The following is a 17217-nucleotide window of genomic DNA, read 5'->3' as shown; positions in this document are numbered from 1 at the left end:
AAACATTCACTATTTTCCGTGGAGCGCACTCTCCCTCCGCCAAGCAGGTGCAATACCTCCGAAAGCGGAATCGACACGTTCGACGACGACGTTTCGTTCCCATCATGAGCCACGATTTTGCTTCTTGGGTTGCCACCCAACTGCACCATTGCAGTGAAATATTAAATTATTATGCAAAATACTGTATTCTTTTCCGGCCACTTTCACCGCATCACCAACTTTCAAAGAACTGCTTCATACTCGCTTCGAGCTCACCTTTACCGCTGCACTTTTCGAAAAGGAACAACTTCAGTTTATAAACTGGTTATTATTTATAGTTTCGCACAAGATTTATTGTCCTCTTCGTGGCTTTTGCCTCCAGGAACACTTTTCCTCCCAAGAAGCGTAGCATTCCTCAGTGATAAAATCCCAAAGATGCCCAGGCACTAATATTGCCGCATTCGGTCAGTCCTGGCAACATTAATTTTCGAAATCCCTAACCTCAGAAGCCCTTCTATTAATTATAGGCACTTCACAAGTCACTCCCTCGAGTTTAGTCCCGCTCCCACCGACACGGTTACTGCCTAATGCGAAACATAGCACTTACATCACCCAAACACGATAATAGACCATGATAACACACTTCCGTTCCTATTTTCTTCTCCCGGCTCTCTACGGACGGACGTCGTCGTCATCATCGCCGTGTCGGCAGCAGCGAAGAGCGCCCGATTCGGTTTGTAGGCAGAAAGTCCGGCCTCCCAACCCCCGAAACAGGAAGTAATTTTCCCCATTAATAAATCATCGCCACCGCCGGTTCGCTCTTCGCCGAAACGCCTCCACCCATCCGGGCAATACCCCGGCCGATACCACACACCGTTGCACGACGGCGGCTTCGGCAGACGCAAAAGGATGGAATTTTCTCTTCAAGAAAGATCAACGCTTTGGGGCACGTTCAACGCAAAGGTTCATCTATTTCCTCTGGCTATCGACTTGGCGTACGGATATACGGTTTTGTCTATCGTGATGTACAACGGTCCCAGGGTAAGTTTGCTGCAACGATTTTTTTTTGGGGTTTAGAATGAATTCGTTTGAAACGGGTGATTTTCCGAAACCGGTACTTACTTGTTGAACAGACCGAAGTCCGCGCGGGCATTATTGGTGCATTCACCTCGCTTGTAGTTGTTGTACGTGTTGCAGTTGGTGCCCTCGAAGATATTCCCCTTGTGTAGGGAGGCACGAAAGTATTCCACTGCTTTGAAATGGCTGCAGATAAATTGCACTGGAAGAAGAGAGATTTCGAATTACGCAATGAATAACTTGTGTTAATTTCGGTTTTGATTATCATGGAACTAACAAGTTTTATATAGAGTTTTGTATAGAGATGACATCATAAATCACTGAAGATAGAAGAAAGGACGAAATTGGAAATCAGCAAAGAAGAATAAAAGTACGATAATCTAAGAAAAAATGAAAATTTATAGATACGTCTTTCCATTCATTTATGTTAACAATTATTATTTCCACTATAAGAATGAAACAATTTAAGAAAATTGAAAAGTTAGAAAAGTCAATTATTTAATTAGGATCACATAGAACAAGAGTAATGCAAAAATAACAATTTAAACAGAGATGAAGATGCCATTCACGCTTGAGTATTTTCCATCTAGTCCATCACCTCCTCCCATACTTACGATACGACTTGGTAATATCATTATTGACTAGCGGGAACTCGCATCCCGGCTGTGGGCTCGCCCCACTATTGGTGAAGAAATCCTGGTGACCCACGTTCATCGTGGTTCCAATGATGTCCTTATCGGTGTGTATGGCCTGGACGAACATCCCGTCGCTCTTGTCCAGTCGCTTGTTCTCCGACACCAGGTACGGCTTGGTGAACGCCGGTCCAGCCGGATCCAACCCGATGATCATCGGTACCGTACCGTCCAACGATTGTCCGGCAATGCCAACGATGTGCGCCCCCATGCTGTGACCAACCAGGGTCACCTGATCCATCGTCAGACCCTGTTTGAGCAGAAACTTGACAAACTTGGCCAAATAGCGACCAACCTTCGGAGTGCTCTTCGCTGCCAAATTGTATTCGACCAGCGCCAACCGGCTCCAGTCTACGGCGCACACATTTCCGCCAATATTCCCGATGTAGTCCGCCACCGTGTCCTTTACCCAGCTTCTGTTCACGTTATCGGTCCAGCCGTGGGCCAGCATCATCAGTGGCTTCGACACGTCCACCTTGTAGTGCACTTCCGGGTCGTTGACGGTCACCTGCATATAATGGGCGTGATCCCTGCAGATGTACACAACAGCATTATCGAACCAGATTTGGACAAATGACTCACCGGGGAGAAAGCCTTACCGATTGGCACACCAAAACGTCACCTCCGATCGGAGCTCGTTCGTGCCGAAGAGGATTTGCGACAGCGTGTTTCCAACCGCTCCGGCCACCATGTTCAGTCGATTGACCAGCAGTTCATCTTCGTCCAGTACTTGTGGGCGTACAGCTGCAATGGATAGAAAAAAAAGAAAGAGAGTGAAAAAAGTGGCATCCAATCAATCCCGTCAGACAAAGGTAAACTCGAATTAATTCACATGAAGAAACAACCAATCTTGTATCACATTTGTAGATTTTTAATTATAAAAAATATATTTCATGAGGGACAACAGTAGGAGTAGATTGAGCATGAACATGATCGCCTTTTATGTCGTAATAGCTACTTCGTAATTGACCAGAATAAACGCAATTGGCTAGTGAACCAAAGGATCGAAACATGGGATTTGCTCTCCAACCACAATGTACACAGTCCGAGAGCTCTATAGAGTACCCTGGGTTCTGTTTTTACATGATTCACATTTTCTCAATTTTGAACTCTTTGTTAATGCTTAACACATATTAATCATCATGTAATTTTTCTTTGATTTATTCAGAATTTTTTGAAACATGTTGCAAAGATTTTGATGGTAAATTTAACTGCCCATGATCTCATAGTTGACGTATCAACCATTCAAAATTTAAGCGAATTTGACTTGTTACGCGTTTACTACGGTAATTCAACCCCTGCAACATCGATACGTTGCTTGTTCCTCATTTAAGTGCTTACGGGTTGAAATTGTTTAAATTTGCGATGTTTATCCCTAAATTATTAGAAATACATGCGAAAGTGCAATGGTTGTTACGTCAACTATGAAATCATGGGCAGTGAACTCACACGATTAAAAATACGACCGAAAAAATCGTGTAGAAACAGAATCCTGTATATGTTAAATGGTCGATAACGGCGCTGGCCTCGTCATCGCGGTTTGTCGGGAATAAGCGCAATCACTCACCCACTGCAAGTCGAGAACACCCCTGCATTTGCCACGAGTTCGTGAGGAATTTTATTGACATCCGAGGGTTAGCTTCTATGGCAGAGGTTCATCTTGGGTAACGGGTTGCCAATGTGATAGTAGTTATGATATTGGATGCCGAAACGAAATTTTTCGCTCATTTCGAATTCTAACAGTTACCTGCTAGAACTAGTCAAGCTGTAGGTATAGGATAGAAATCAAAACAGCTGGAAAGCTCATTTCCAATTCCAGCGATGGAAAATATATGGAAAGGTACAAAAATTGGGATGAACGGAATGGGCCTGGGATTGAACCCACGACATCTCGCATATGAAACATAAGTGGTAGCCATATAACCACCAAATACGTTCAACATATTTCATGAGGAACAGTATGCAGTAGGTTCATAGAATTGAAAATGACGTTAGTGATAAATTGCATTTCAATGAATTTTCTTCAAATTTTCACGGAATTTTCATTTTCATACTCCAAACACCAATATTTACCCTCCCAAAACCCAAGGAATCGAATCACGTTCATTTCCATTTATTTGGTTTAATCCTAAACAGATAACACTGAATCAACAATTTGATGCCACAATACACGGATCGATGCCGCATATCTCCATCCTCGAATGCGCCCCATGCTCGCTAAGTCGTTTGGCCCCTGGCAGCCCACCACGCTCGCTAGGCTCCACGTACCTGGCGAATCTGGAGAGCATCTTTGGATGGTCCAGGTCCGGCATTCGTTGCCACACACTGTCTTCTTGCACTCCGCCAAAGATGGTCCTTAGCACCCGTCTCTCAAATACTCCGAGTGCTTGCAAGTCCTCTTCGAGCATTGTCCACGTTTCATGTCCGTAGAGGACTACCAGTCTTGCCAGCGTCTGACACATTTGGTGGGGTGGTGAATGTTTGTTGACCGTTTGTTGCTTTACGTTTCAGGCGGGTGTACAGTTCTGCCACCATTGCAAATGTTCGGCCGACAATGTCTATATCATCCGCGAAACAAATAAATTGACTGGATCTTTTGAAAATCGTACTACGACTGTTGCACGGGGCTCTTCGCATGACACCTTCTAGCGCAATGTTCAACAACAGGCACGACAGTCCATCACCTTGTCTTAGTCCCCGGCGTGGTTCAAATGAACTGCAGTGCTCGAAAAAAAAAATCTTAACACAGTTTTGCACACCATCCATCGTTGCTTCGATCAGTCTGGTAAGCTTCCCAGGAAAACAGTTCTGGTCCATAATTTTCCATAGCTCTACGCGGTCTATACTGTCTACTGTCGTATGCCGCCTTGAAATCAATGAATAAATGGTGCGTTGGCACCTGGTATTCACGGCATTTTTAAAAGGATTTGCCGAACAGTCGGATTTGCCGATTTGTCGAGCGGCCGTCAACGAAGCCAGATTGATAACTTCCCACAAACTCATTCACTAATGGTGACAGACGAAGGAAGATGATCTGTGATATCTCTTTGTAGGCGGCATTATCGATCGAAATGATCACACTCCAGCTTGTCGCCGTTGATGGAGCATATAACCCCTTCCTTTAACTCCTCTGGTGGCTGTTCAGTTTCCCAGAATCACGTTGACTCGCTTTTGCCTTTCTCGTATACAAGGTATACGGTAAAGGCTATATGTTCGCTCCAAAAACGAACTTTTTATACGAGTCCCGGAGACCCATAGTGTTATATACCGATCGACTCAGCTCGACGAATTGAGGTGATGTCTATTTGTGCGTGTGTGTATGTGTAAAATAATCTCTCATTTTTCAGGCACTTATCTTTAACGGATTTGCTCGCAACATGTTGCATTCGACGCGGAATCTTGTCCCATTGTTTCGTATTCAAATCTGGCGGAATCGGACTATGGGATTCGGAGTTATGGCCAATATACATATTTTTACAAAAAAATCTCACTCAATTTTAGGCACTTACCCTACACTCAGTTAACTGGACTAGTGAAATTCAATAATTTCGCCTTATGAAACTACTTTTGGATTCAAAATCTAGCTTTCATAAGGTACATATGAAACTCATATGGTTCATATGATTTGCGTCACCTAAACATTGAAATTGCTTACGTCATACATAAGCTTTTCAAAACACCGCCTTATGAAATTCAACAATTATACTTGTGTGAAAAAGTCATACGTCAAACCTTTGAAAATACAAAAATGGCGCCTATCGTGGTAGACGAGCTAAAGTTGATAGCAGATTTGTTAAAAGGAGCTCCCGGATTAAATTTGGACCTTTTCCGACGTAAGTTTAACAATATTTGTAATCTCAGTGCCATAAGGTTGTTATTTGTTTATAGGAGCGAAAATCACAACGATTCAACTGATAACATTTACTGAGACCCAACTAGCAAGCGCGATAAAATCGAGCCCGGATATCGATACACCGGTTGACGAAAAGATATTATGGTCCTGGATTCTCGACTGGCGAAGAAGAAACGTAAGTAGTTCTTAAGCCTTTAATGCACTGCAACGGAACGGCGACTGTAATTGACAGTTAGCCCATATATTTTCTGTCAAATCCTGTCCTTACCGTTGCCATTCCGTTTTACTGCGTTCGAGGCTTTACGAAACGTATATTTCTCCAAACCAGCTGTAGTACGAAAATTAATGAATATAACTTTTAATAGGGTCTGGATAACGCAACAATCGTTCCGGAAGAACCAGCTCACTCTTCGGTAGAAGTTTTGCATAAAACTGCAACTGATTTTGAGGTTAGTATACTGCCGTCATACGCATATTTGTCCCATGTTTGCTGGGATTTCCTATGTACATGGGACAGTTATGCGTAGAACGGCAGTATACTCAAATCATAAAAATGTAAACACATTTCATCAATTTAAAATTACTTCTAGAACACATTTACTGGAAAAAGTTGTGATGCATCGATAAACGGTGAAGCAGAAACCGCTGAATCGTCCTCAGATAAGCCTCTTGATTTAAAAGTGGTATGTAACATTTCCGCAAGCTGAAAATTGGAAATTATTAGTTTTTTTATTTTACTCTCATAGCGCTTCCAAAATATACGATTTAAGTTGCGGCTTAGTCGTCAATAAGCCCGGCAGCACTAGAAATAATTTTCCGGGAGGAAGAGTGACGGAATTGAGCTCGGAACAGAGCTCGTAACAGACGGAGATCCACACAACACAAGTCAAACAAAGGTATTTATCGTCGATATGGTTGAATTAAAATAGCACACTGGAATGCACTTTGCTAAATATAAATTACTTTCAAAAATTTGGTATGCTCAATGCAGTTGCAAACCGGAATGTACAACTAGCGCAGTTGGATTCATCTCACCATTGCATTCGTACCTTAAACCTAACTTTGGTAGTGGTGTGCTGTTTTCGTATGGCGAAGCACTATACGTGCACTACTCCGAAGGTTTGTAAGATAAAACCAACTTCGCTAGTCGCTCATTCCAGTTTTCAACTGGATTGAGTAGGCATATAATGTATATATTCATTAAAAAAACACAATGCTAAGTACAGACTAGTGATATTTGTAGTAATATAATATTCGTAATATTGAAGCCGCCCGAAAATTTAAAAAAAAAAAAAATACAGCAAGTTCTCGATCAACCCCCGGAGGCTGACGCCACCGATGGTCTGCAAGTTTCAACATCTTCAGTTGGCGATACACCTTCCCGTTTGACACCGGCTCTGCTGAAGGAGCTTATGCAGCAAACTGTATACGGCGAACAACTGCTGAAAGCCGCTGAAACTCACTGCTTGTCGGATTCTGGAAGAAAGTTTGTTGTCGACACGGTGGCAAGGTACCACTTAACCCGAAACTGTAAAACATCATCCAAAGTGGTAGATGATCTAAGTACAGTAATATGCGGACTATTCAAAAAGGAAAACAAGGTGAGTACCAGAAAGAGAATGCATTTTTTATCTAAGGTGCTATAATTATTTTCAATTTTGGTGGTTGCCAATGTGATCGATCTTGTGTCGAAACAAAGTATTAAAAAAATAATCTCCGTTCTATCGATTCTTTGTATACCCCATGCTAAAACAGACTGGTGCGTCAATAATATAAAAAAATTAAATTTTATTTTGCATTTCTTAAAAGGAAACATATTACATTCCGAAAGCCAAGAACCGTGGTAACCCTGCTGGCAAATTATACAGTAGTATAAATTATATTAAACAATCGGAACGTAAACGTGATCAAAAAGAGAAGCATCACATTTCAACGGACAACGATTTGGATAACGAACAACTGTTACCCGAGGTAGCAACAGCATTGGCCTGGTTGGAAATTAATAGGTTTCCTTGGGCGACTGTCCTGTCACAATGGGAACTAAGTTTTCCTGCCAGAAAAGCTGATCTACGTCAGTTTTCTAAGGCCGGTCAATTAATCAATACTTACCCACACCTCTCAAATGAGTGTGGATATCAACTGGTAATAATAGAACGAATATTTATATTTTTTTATAGTTTGAGACAATTATACATGTAATATCTTTACAGCTGGATATCGAGTACCGTAAACTTGGTCTGTGAAATCCGACGGAACCATCAAAGAAATGGAATTCATTGTTTGAGCCCATTGCAAAATATGTCAGCAAGTATGCTAAGGATCCATCAGCTAAAGACTTGTCATATGCTTTGAGAAATAACGAGCTATCGATCGGTAAGAAACATGCATCATAAGTGTCTAATTAATATTTTTATATAAACATGCACAGACTGACACTATTATGCGCAAAAACTAAGATATTTGGATTCGTCTGATAGCAATACTATATAATAACGCACTTTGATTGCATTTAACATCAACTAAACTATTGCATAATGCATTGCAGTTAGAAATTTATAAATTATAAAGAGGCATCCACAAAGCAATGCTATAACTTTGTGTCTAGCAGCATGATAACGACGGTTCTTTTAGCTCTCGTCAGATGCAAACAGAGTCGTCACCAGTGTGTAAACCGACCGTTTTAACATTATCATACTAACCTCAGTTAATCACGTTTTATCGTCTAAATGGTCCAACGCAAATTCATGTATAGCAGCAACAGGGGCTTATGGGTTCCGCAGTATTCACGATAGTTCCTAATTGTATTAAATAATTTCGGACCAAGTGTCAGAGAAACAAACTACTTACTAAACTGATGATGCGGCAGGTGTCACGGTTTTGATGTTAGGGATAGGGGCTGTTCACAAATTACGTTACGCTGCAGGAGGAAGGAGACGGACACGCCTATAGCCAAGACGTTATGCTACGTTTAGACAAGGTAAGTGAATTGAGCAAGTCGCTTGAATCGAACGCGAATGGAACGTGTAAACACCTTAATTCAATTCACTTGAACGAAAATAAAGTTAAACATGTTCAACTTTTGACTAGTCAATTAAATTTTACTGAGTTGTTCAATTCACTTACCCTGTCATTACGTAGCATTACGATTCATACAAAAAAAAACCTTACATACAAAAAGTGACCCGAGGGGGAGGGTGTTGGTCCAAAATCACCATTTTTAGCGTTACGTATTTTGCGAATAACACAATTTATTAAATCAAAGAACTCCAAGAAAAAATGATTGCCTTTCCTCTTTGAATAAGGAGATCTTTGATTCTGACAAAATTCATGGTGAAAAACAACTCAAATAGAGCTTAAAATGAGAATATTTTTTAAATATTCATTGCATTATTTTTGTAAATAAAAACTAGAATAATTCTAGTTTATTTAGAATTATTCTTTTCTAAAGTTTAAAATGTATTTTCTCTTGCTAAAGTTTTGAAATCATTTCTAACAGTGTATTCCTATACTGTCAGAACAGAACAGAATGATCAAAACATTGAGTCAGTGGTTAAGTCTTCCATCGATTTTTTACACTGTTTTTAGCGTTTTTAAATAGTGTTAATACTAATTTTAAACGTCCCAGAAAAATCCAGAACGTCTGGAGCGCTAAGCGGAACGACTGTTGGATAATGGAAAATAAACAGGTTTGTTTAATTGATATACATTTTATACATAACATGATGTAATATATTGCGTGATAACAGCCAGTATATTTTTTTAATTACAGGAATCACTGCCAGCGTATAGCATATGTTTAGAACCAACTGATGGTTTACGCTTGGATTTACGAAGTAAAACAGCATCCGCCGTTAACCGCGGAATGGATTTTCATCTCAACGATGAATATTATCGACATATTGGAGAAGCCGATACACAGGTTTGTTTTAAAAAGGAAAACATCATACTGCTTAGTGATTAAAACCTGATTATGTTTGACAGAACCACAATGCTGGCTGATCAGCTGGTTAAAAACAGGTAGTTTACCGACGGACCAGGTGGATCGATTAGGATCTGGCGGAACGATTAGGATCTTGCGGGCCGATCAGAACCTTGCGGGCCGATTAGGACCAAGTTTTGCAACGAGAGAGTCGAAAAAGTGCTATTGAGAAAAATGGATATAATTAAGAAAAGTGATTTTTACGTGTGCATTGGTTTAAAGTATGGAATGAAGAAAAACTTCTGTGATATAGGGTGGGTTGGGCAGGTTTCACTGGTTTAGGTGAACAATTGAATAACAGTTGTTCCGAACAACTTAGTTAACTAGTTAACTTGAAACCAAAAAACTTGATCATGTATCTTAAGGGGTTGTACAATAATTACGTAAGCACTAATGGGGAGGTCTGTCATTTTCTCATGCTCCATATAAACAAAAAATAATTTATCTATAATGATACCTGAAAAAAACGATGATTGGAATAAAGAAGCAGTACAGACGAATCTAAAAAAAAATCCGCGCAGAATACCATATGGGTGAAAGGTAATTCGTTGTGTTCATGTTTATATAGCCAAGCTTTATCAGTTCTAGGGAATTTGAAGACCCCATTAGGTTAAAATAAGTAGATTTAAAATTAATAAAACATTCTTATTGCTTCCAGATTGTCGACTACTGAATTTACTTCTGGCTTTAAATACGGTGCTCGTTCCAGTTAAGGCCTCGAAAGGTTTTAAGCCGACGGTAGCCACGGGCCAAGCAGAAACATTTCTGTTAGTCGACAACAAGGATCAAGCACTTAGTGAGTTGGAGAAAACTATACAAATATACGAAGAACAGAGGTTTGCAATTGCTCCGAAGCTCATCGTCGTTGGAGAGAACTTGACTGCTGCTACAGGTGAATGCCTGTATAATTGTACAATCTACAATCTTGAAACTATTGTGCGTGGAGTTGACGTATTGTTGAAACTACAAATAGTCCTTGGATTACCGGTTGCCAAATTTTCAAAATTGGTGTGGGTATTCATCGAGCAATTCGTATACGAAGTACCTTCGAATTATGGCGGCTATTTATGTATCAATAAGTTAATCCATTTTTTGAATAGCCAGTCTGAAAATCAGCGATAATGTTACCGTGCTGCATAGTAGAATGCGCTTGTCAATTCAAGACAGCAGAGGAACTGATTGTCCATGTTCAACGTACACATAAGCCTCCAGTCGATTTTCTATATAAGTGTACATTCCCAGGATGCATTCAAATATGTTCAAAAATATATAGTTTTAAGAAACACGTAAAAACTCATAAGTTTGATTCAGTAGAGTTCAGTATGCTTGAATATCGCAATGAAATTTATAACGATTTGAAAATTGAAGAACCAACAAAAAAGGTTAGAAAGACTGACATCGTCAAAGATAACAGTGAATCATCCATCGACAAAAATTTGAATTTCATACAGAAAACAGCTGTAGAGTTCACGTTAGATATGCATCAGAGACCCAACTTTTCTAGATGTGATGTACGTGATATACAAAGGGCCACTCAACAATTTTGTTCCGAAGCTATTCAGCCTATTCGTAAGCTAAACATGACCGTAGGAAATTCAGAAACCCAGTATCAGTTCGAGGTATATTTGTCTCAATTACAACATTGTTTTGATTTCATAGACAGCGATTTCAAATTTTTTAAACATCTTGATAACATTGGTATTTTCAAAGCACCAGTAACAGTCACATTGAATCAGCATCCAAATCATAACCAATCAATACCTGCGGAATGTAGACAATCGTGTTTAGTCTTGAATCAAATTGAATTTCAAATTCGAACTTTTTTCGAAATTGACAATGTTTTAGATAAAACGATTGAACACATGGCAGCATTGGAACAATCTTCTGATATACTCCATTTTATTAATGGAAGCGTATGGAAACAAATAAAAGCAAAATACGAGCAAGACGACTACATTATACCCATTTGGATGTATGCCGATGAGTATGAAGTGAATGATCCACAAAGCTCACACAGCAAAGTAGACTCGGTCTGTGGCATCTATTACACGTTTCCCACTCTACCAGAAGAGTACAAATCGAAGTTGGTCAATATTTTTGTAGCAGGTATAATTAGAAAAGTGGTGATAGATAAGGTTGGCGTGAATACTCTTGTTGAGTCATTGATTGTACCGTTTAAAAAAATCGAAAGAGAAGGAATTATGTTGAAACTGGGAGAAAGGAAGATTAGGGTACGTTTTGTACTGTCTTTATTTCAAGGTGATAATCTTGTGGTGCATACTTTATTATTGCTATCAGGAGGATTTAATGCAAATTTTTATTGTCGATTTTGCCGCAGACACAGGCTGCAGCTACAGACTGATTGCAAGGAACATGAAGAATGTTTAAGGAATAGACATAATTATGATGAAGATGTCGCTGCTGGTCGTCATTCGGAGACAGGAATCGCAGGAAATTCTGCATTCAATCAGTTAGACTCGTTTCATGTGATTGAAAATCCAAGTGTAGACGCAATGCATGATTTATTTAGCAATGGAGTTTGCAAGTATGGCCTTCTGTCTGCTCTCAATCACTTTATCTACAAGGAACATTTTTTTAACGTTACAGTTTTAAACACCAGATTAAATTTTATTAGTCGAACGTCTCAGGATGTAGCTTTGAAACGAATGCCAGACTTTGAGGAGACGTATAGTAGAAAAACTAGAGCAAAAGTTGTTGCTATAAGAATGACTGCTGCAGAAATGAAAGCTTTCTACAAAAATTTCATTTTTATAGTAGGTCCGCTTGTACCGCAAAATGATCCTGTATGGAACTTTTGCAAAGTTTTGGTAAAAATGGTAGACTTAATTCTGGCAAAATCGTTCAATGAAAATTTGTTGCTTGAAATGAGTGACTTGATTCAGTTGCACAATAGATTGTATCAGGATCTCTTCAAGGATACATTGAAGCCGAAGCAGCATTTTCTTATTCACTATCCAAAGACCATTAGACAAAGTGGACCTGTACATTTGATGATGTGTTTTCGGAATGAGGCAAAACACCAACACTTCAAGGAATATGCGCATGTAATATCATCGCGTATCAATATCGCATATACTTTATGCATGAAAGCTAGCTTACAGTTTAGTTATAATGTATACCACAAGACATTTTCGATTCTAGCGTGGAAGGAGATTTTTATGAGCAAACTTTAAAATCAAGGCCTTATTATTCAAAAATAGTTACAGAGTGTCCGTTCCACGAAAACGAAAAAACCTATTTCGCCCGTGTCATCCAGTTGAAAGGCACTAAATTTGAAACTGGTCAATTTTTATCAACAATTGGAGACTCGGTAATTTCGCTGTTAGAAATTGAAGAATTTATAAGGTACCAGAACCACTTATACGCTATATGTAGAAATTGGAAAGTTGGCAGATTCGAAGACCACTTATTGGCATATGAGGCAGAAGAACGAACTGATTTGTAGAGCGTAATTGACTTACAAAGAAACGAAGAGTTGCCATTTAGTATACATGAGGCGAACAATAAGTATTTTTGCCTTTCTCGTATACTAAGTATACGGTAAAGGCTATATGATCGCTCCAAAAACAAACTTTTTATAGAAGGCCCGGAGACCCATAGTGTTATATACCAATCGACTCAGTTCGACGAATCGAGGTGATGTCTGTGTGTGTGTGTGTGTGTGTGTGTATGTGTGTGTATGTGTGTGTGTGTGTGTGCGCAAAACTACTCAACAAAATGTCACTCAAAATGTCACTTATCCTCAACCGATTTGCTCGCAACAAGTTGCATTCGACGCAGAATCCTGTCCCATTGTTTCCTATTTGAAATTGGCCAGATCGGACTATGGGATCGAAAGTTATGGCCAAAATACAAAATCATACGAAAAAATCGCGTAAAAAATGTCACTCATTTTTTGGGCACTTATCCTCAACCGATTTGCTCGCAACAAGTTGAATTCGACGCAGAATCCTGTCCCATTGTTTCCTATTTGAAATTGACCAGATCGGACTATGGGATCAAAAGTTATGGCCAAAACACAAAATCATACGAAAAAATCGTGTAAAAAATGTCACTCATTTTTCGGGCACTTATCCTCAACCGATTTGTTCGCAACAAGATGCATTCGACGCAGAATCCTGTCCCATTGTTTCCTATTTGAAATTGGTCAGATCGGACAATGGGATCAGAAGTTATGGCCAAAATACAAATTCATACGAAAAAATCGCGTAAAAAATGTCACTCATTTTTCGGGCATTTATCCTCAACCGATTTGCTCGCAACAAGTTGCATTCGACGCAGAATCCTGTCCCATTGTTTCCTATTTGAAATTGGTCAGATCGGACTATGGGATCAGAAGTTATGGCTAAAATACAAATTAATACGAAAAAATCGCGTAAAAAATGTCACTCATTTTCCGGGCACTTATCCTCAATCGATTTGCTCACAACAAGTTGTATTCGACGTAGAATCCTGTCCCGTTGTTTCCTATTAAAATTGGACAGGTCGGACTATGGGATTGGAAGTTATGACCAAAATACCTTTTTCATAAAAATCACAAAAATGTCACCTATTTTTCGGACACCTAACCTTAATCGATTCACACGAAACAAGTTGCATTCGACGCAGAATCCTGTCCCATTGTTTCCTATTGAAAATTGGCTAGATCGAACTATGGGATCGGAAGTTATGGCCGAAACACCATTTTAGCCTTTTATACGAAAAGGCTGTATGTTCGCTCCAAAACCAAACTTTTACAGAAGGCCTGGAGACCCATAGTGTTATATACCAATCGATTCAGCTCGACGAACTGAGATGATGTCTCTGTCTCTCCCACTTCATACGGGAGTTTGGCAGAAAGACGGTCATGAGATTTATATCATAACAAATATTGCCCTCCGCTCGCGTGATGGGAATGACATTTTCGTTTTCCTTTTGTATAGTCGGAGCTTCAGTTAAACTAACATCCAAAAGTGATATCCTTAAAATATATGACTGGGTGAAATAAAACAGGGTTATGTACGTCAAAAGATTGGAAAAGGAAACAAAAATGTCGAAATTCTTATTAGCATATTGTAGATCAAGCTGAAAACCGAACCGAGGTCCCGCGAAATCGCATTTTCTCGCATTTCCGGATGTTGCAACTGCATCACGAGTAGTGCGCAACTGTGCCATAGTCGGGCACCACTCGCGATGCAGTTGCGACATCCGGAAACGGGACAAAATATGATTTTCGGTTTTCAACTGGATCTACAATATCTTTGCCATAAATAATCTGATTTTCATAGAACGGACAAAGAAATTTGTCTTTTTTACTCCTAGCCACTAGCTCATCTTTTTTCAAGCACACACATTTTACGAAGGTCGAGAAAGGCACCATCACCGCTAGGTGGATTAATCTGGGTTTTTAGCACTTAGACTTCATCTATTGACGCTCGCAACAGATTGCATTCGACGCAGAATCTTGTCCCATTGTTTTCTATTGAAAATTGGCTAGATCGGACTATGGGATCGGAAATTATGGCTGAAACACCATTTTTGCCTTTTTCTACGAAAAGGCTGTATGTTCGCTCCAAAACCAAACTTTTACAGAAGGCCTGGAGACTCATAGTGTTATATACGTATAAGCTCGATGAACTGCGATGATGTCTGTGTGTGTGTGCGCGCACCAAAAGTGCGAAAAGTTTAGCTCACTTTTTTGGAACTTATCCTCAACCGATTTAATTCCAACTATAGATAGTAGAATATATAGATGAGCGAAAGCATGGCTGAGTCGATTTTTCTGCCCGTGCACATGCACATATGACGTCACAGCCCTTAACGTTTCCATTGAAATCGTGACGTCATGCTCGTTTGGAAACACGTTTGACAGTTCGTTTGGAGACAGAGGATTTATCTTCACTCATCTATGTATTCCACTATCTATAATTCCAACAAGTTTCATTCGACGCGGAATCCTGTCGTATTGTTTTCTATTGAAAATTTGGACCATGGGCACAGAAATTATGGCCAAAATATACTATGTGTTATAAAAAAGCGAGTTAAAAAGTCTAGCTGACTTTTAATGGACTTACCCTCAACCGATTTACTCACAACAAATTGCATTAGATGCGGAATCCTGTTCTATTTAGAAAGTTGGCCAGATTGGACTATTACCTTTGAAATTATGGCCAAAATACTTTTTGCCTTTCTTGTGCAACAAAGTTGTACCGAAAGGCTATAATTTCTTTCCGAAAACGAACTATCGGATGCTTCCACACTGATACACTTCCTTCCTCTTTATACGGGAGTTTGGTAGAAAGACGGTCATGAGATTTATATCATAACAAATATTGCCCTCCGCTCGCTTGATGGGAATGACATTTTCGTTTTCTTTTGTGTAGTCGGAGCTTCAGTTCAATTTACATCCAAAAGTGATATCCTTAAAATATATGACTGGGTAAAATAAAACAGGGTATGTACGTCAAAAGATTGGAAAAGGAAACAAAATGTCGAAATTCTTATTAGCATATTGTAGATCAAGCTGAAAACCGAACCGAGGTTTCGCGACAATCGCATTTTCTCGCATTTCCGGATGTTGCAACTGCATCGCGAGTAGTGCGCAACTGTGCCATAGTCGGGCACCACTCGCGATGCAGTCGCGACCAGGGTTGTTAACGTTAATCAACGATTAACGCCGTTGACGTTGATTTTCTCTTGGTTCAACGTCAACTTCGTTGCGTTGAGTTACTTGGATTATAACGTTAACGTTATCGGGATGCGTTGATTTAACGTCAACGAGCAGCGATAATCTACTCGTTAATGTTTTTTCATCTGCCATCAGGTTCTGCATAATAACAATCAAATCGTTTCTAGGCGAATGTGGTTTCCATGGGACATGACATGGGGCATGATTTTTTTCTTCATCAATCATAGTTCACCGCTATGGAAATCCATTGTCATTCTGAAAGTATTTTCAATTCAAGTCAGACCAACTTTGACAGAATCTGGATAAAGCAACTTGCCAATTATTATCTACACAAATTCAGACCGTTCAAGATGTGCGCATCAAAAGCACAGGTTTTAGTTGCTAGTGAAAGATACTGCTTTCATACATATGTATAAAGCAGATTTCATAAAATGGGAAATGTGGTTCAATTTCAGCTGTCCATGAAATTTGGCTCTCCTGTTTTCACTAAAATCCTAATAGCTATAAATTGATAATGAATAAATATAGAAATGAAAACATCATTTAGCACTATGGCAGCATTCGGAAAAACTCGTTAAGTTTTTCTTTTCACGCAAAACAAATTCAAAATGAAAATGTTTTTTCCATTGGGCATATCATTATGTAACTAATTAATATAATTTGATAGCGAAATCATTATGTTCAAAAACAAATTCCGGATTGTTAATAAAATTTAATGATTTCTTAGTGCCTTTTACATTATGTGATGAATTTCAATCAAGTCTATTATAAAATGCTATGATGTTTTTTGTCGAATATTTTGTTATCTGGGCGATGATATTCAATAGCTGAGTAATGATGGCATTAGCAGAGAATGTTCTACTATAAAATCGTATTTTTTTTTATCTTACATATGTTTCTACAATTATCTTAATATCAAAGGGGCTTACGGCTAAATCTCACTTATACT

General features: G+C 39.3%; 2 protein-coding genes across 3 annotated transcripts in view; one reads left to right on the top strand and one right to left on the bottom strand.

Moving 5' to 3' along the window:
• Positions 1-926: 926 nt before the first annotated feature.
• Positions 927-17217, bottom strand: part of LOC134211596 (phospholipase A1 VesT1.02-like) — a 161766-nt gene continuing 145475 nt past the window's right edge. For both annotated transcript variants that reach the window (XM_062688623.1, XM_062688613.1), the window contains exons 5-8: positions 2348-2492; positions 1671-2278; positions 1102-1258; positions 927-1029 (exon numbers count right to left, since the gene is read on the bottom strand). In XM_062688623.1, coding sequence (XP_062544607.1) covers positions 945-1029; positions 1102-1258; positions 1671-2278; positions 2348-2492 — 995 coding nt within the window. In that variant the 3' untranslated portion in view covers positions 927-944. The remainder of the gene's footprint in view (positions 1030-1101; positions 1259-1670; positions 2279-2347; positions 2493-17217) is intronic.
• On the top strand, positions 5497-10702 carry LOC134218714 (uncharacterized). The gene is given in 6 exon segments (XM_062697727.1): positions 5497-5581; positions 5637-5776; positions 6903-7202; positions 7411-7743; positions 7812-7974; positions 10239-10702. Coding segments are annotated over 6 exon segments (1485 nt in total).

This window comes from Armigeres subalbatus, chromosome 1 (assembly GCF_024139115.2).
Source record: "Armigeres subalbatus isolate Guangzhou_Male chromosome 1, GZ_Asu_2, whole genome shotgun sequence".
Lineage (NCBI taxonomy): Eukaryota > Metazoa > Arthropoda > Insecta > Diptera > Culicidae > Armigeres > Armigeres subalbatus.
This window is presented reverse-complemented; position numbering and strand designations above follow the sequence as displayed.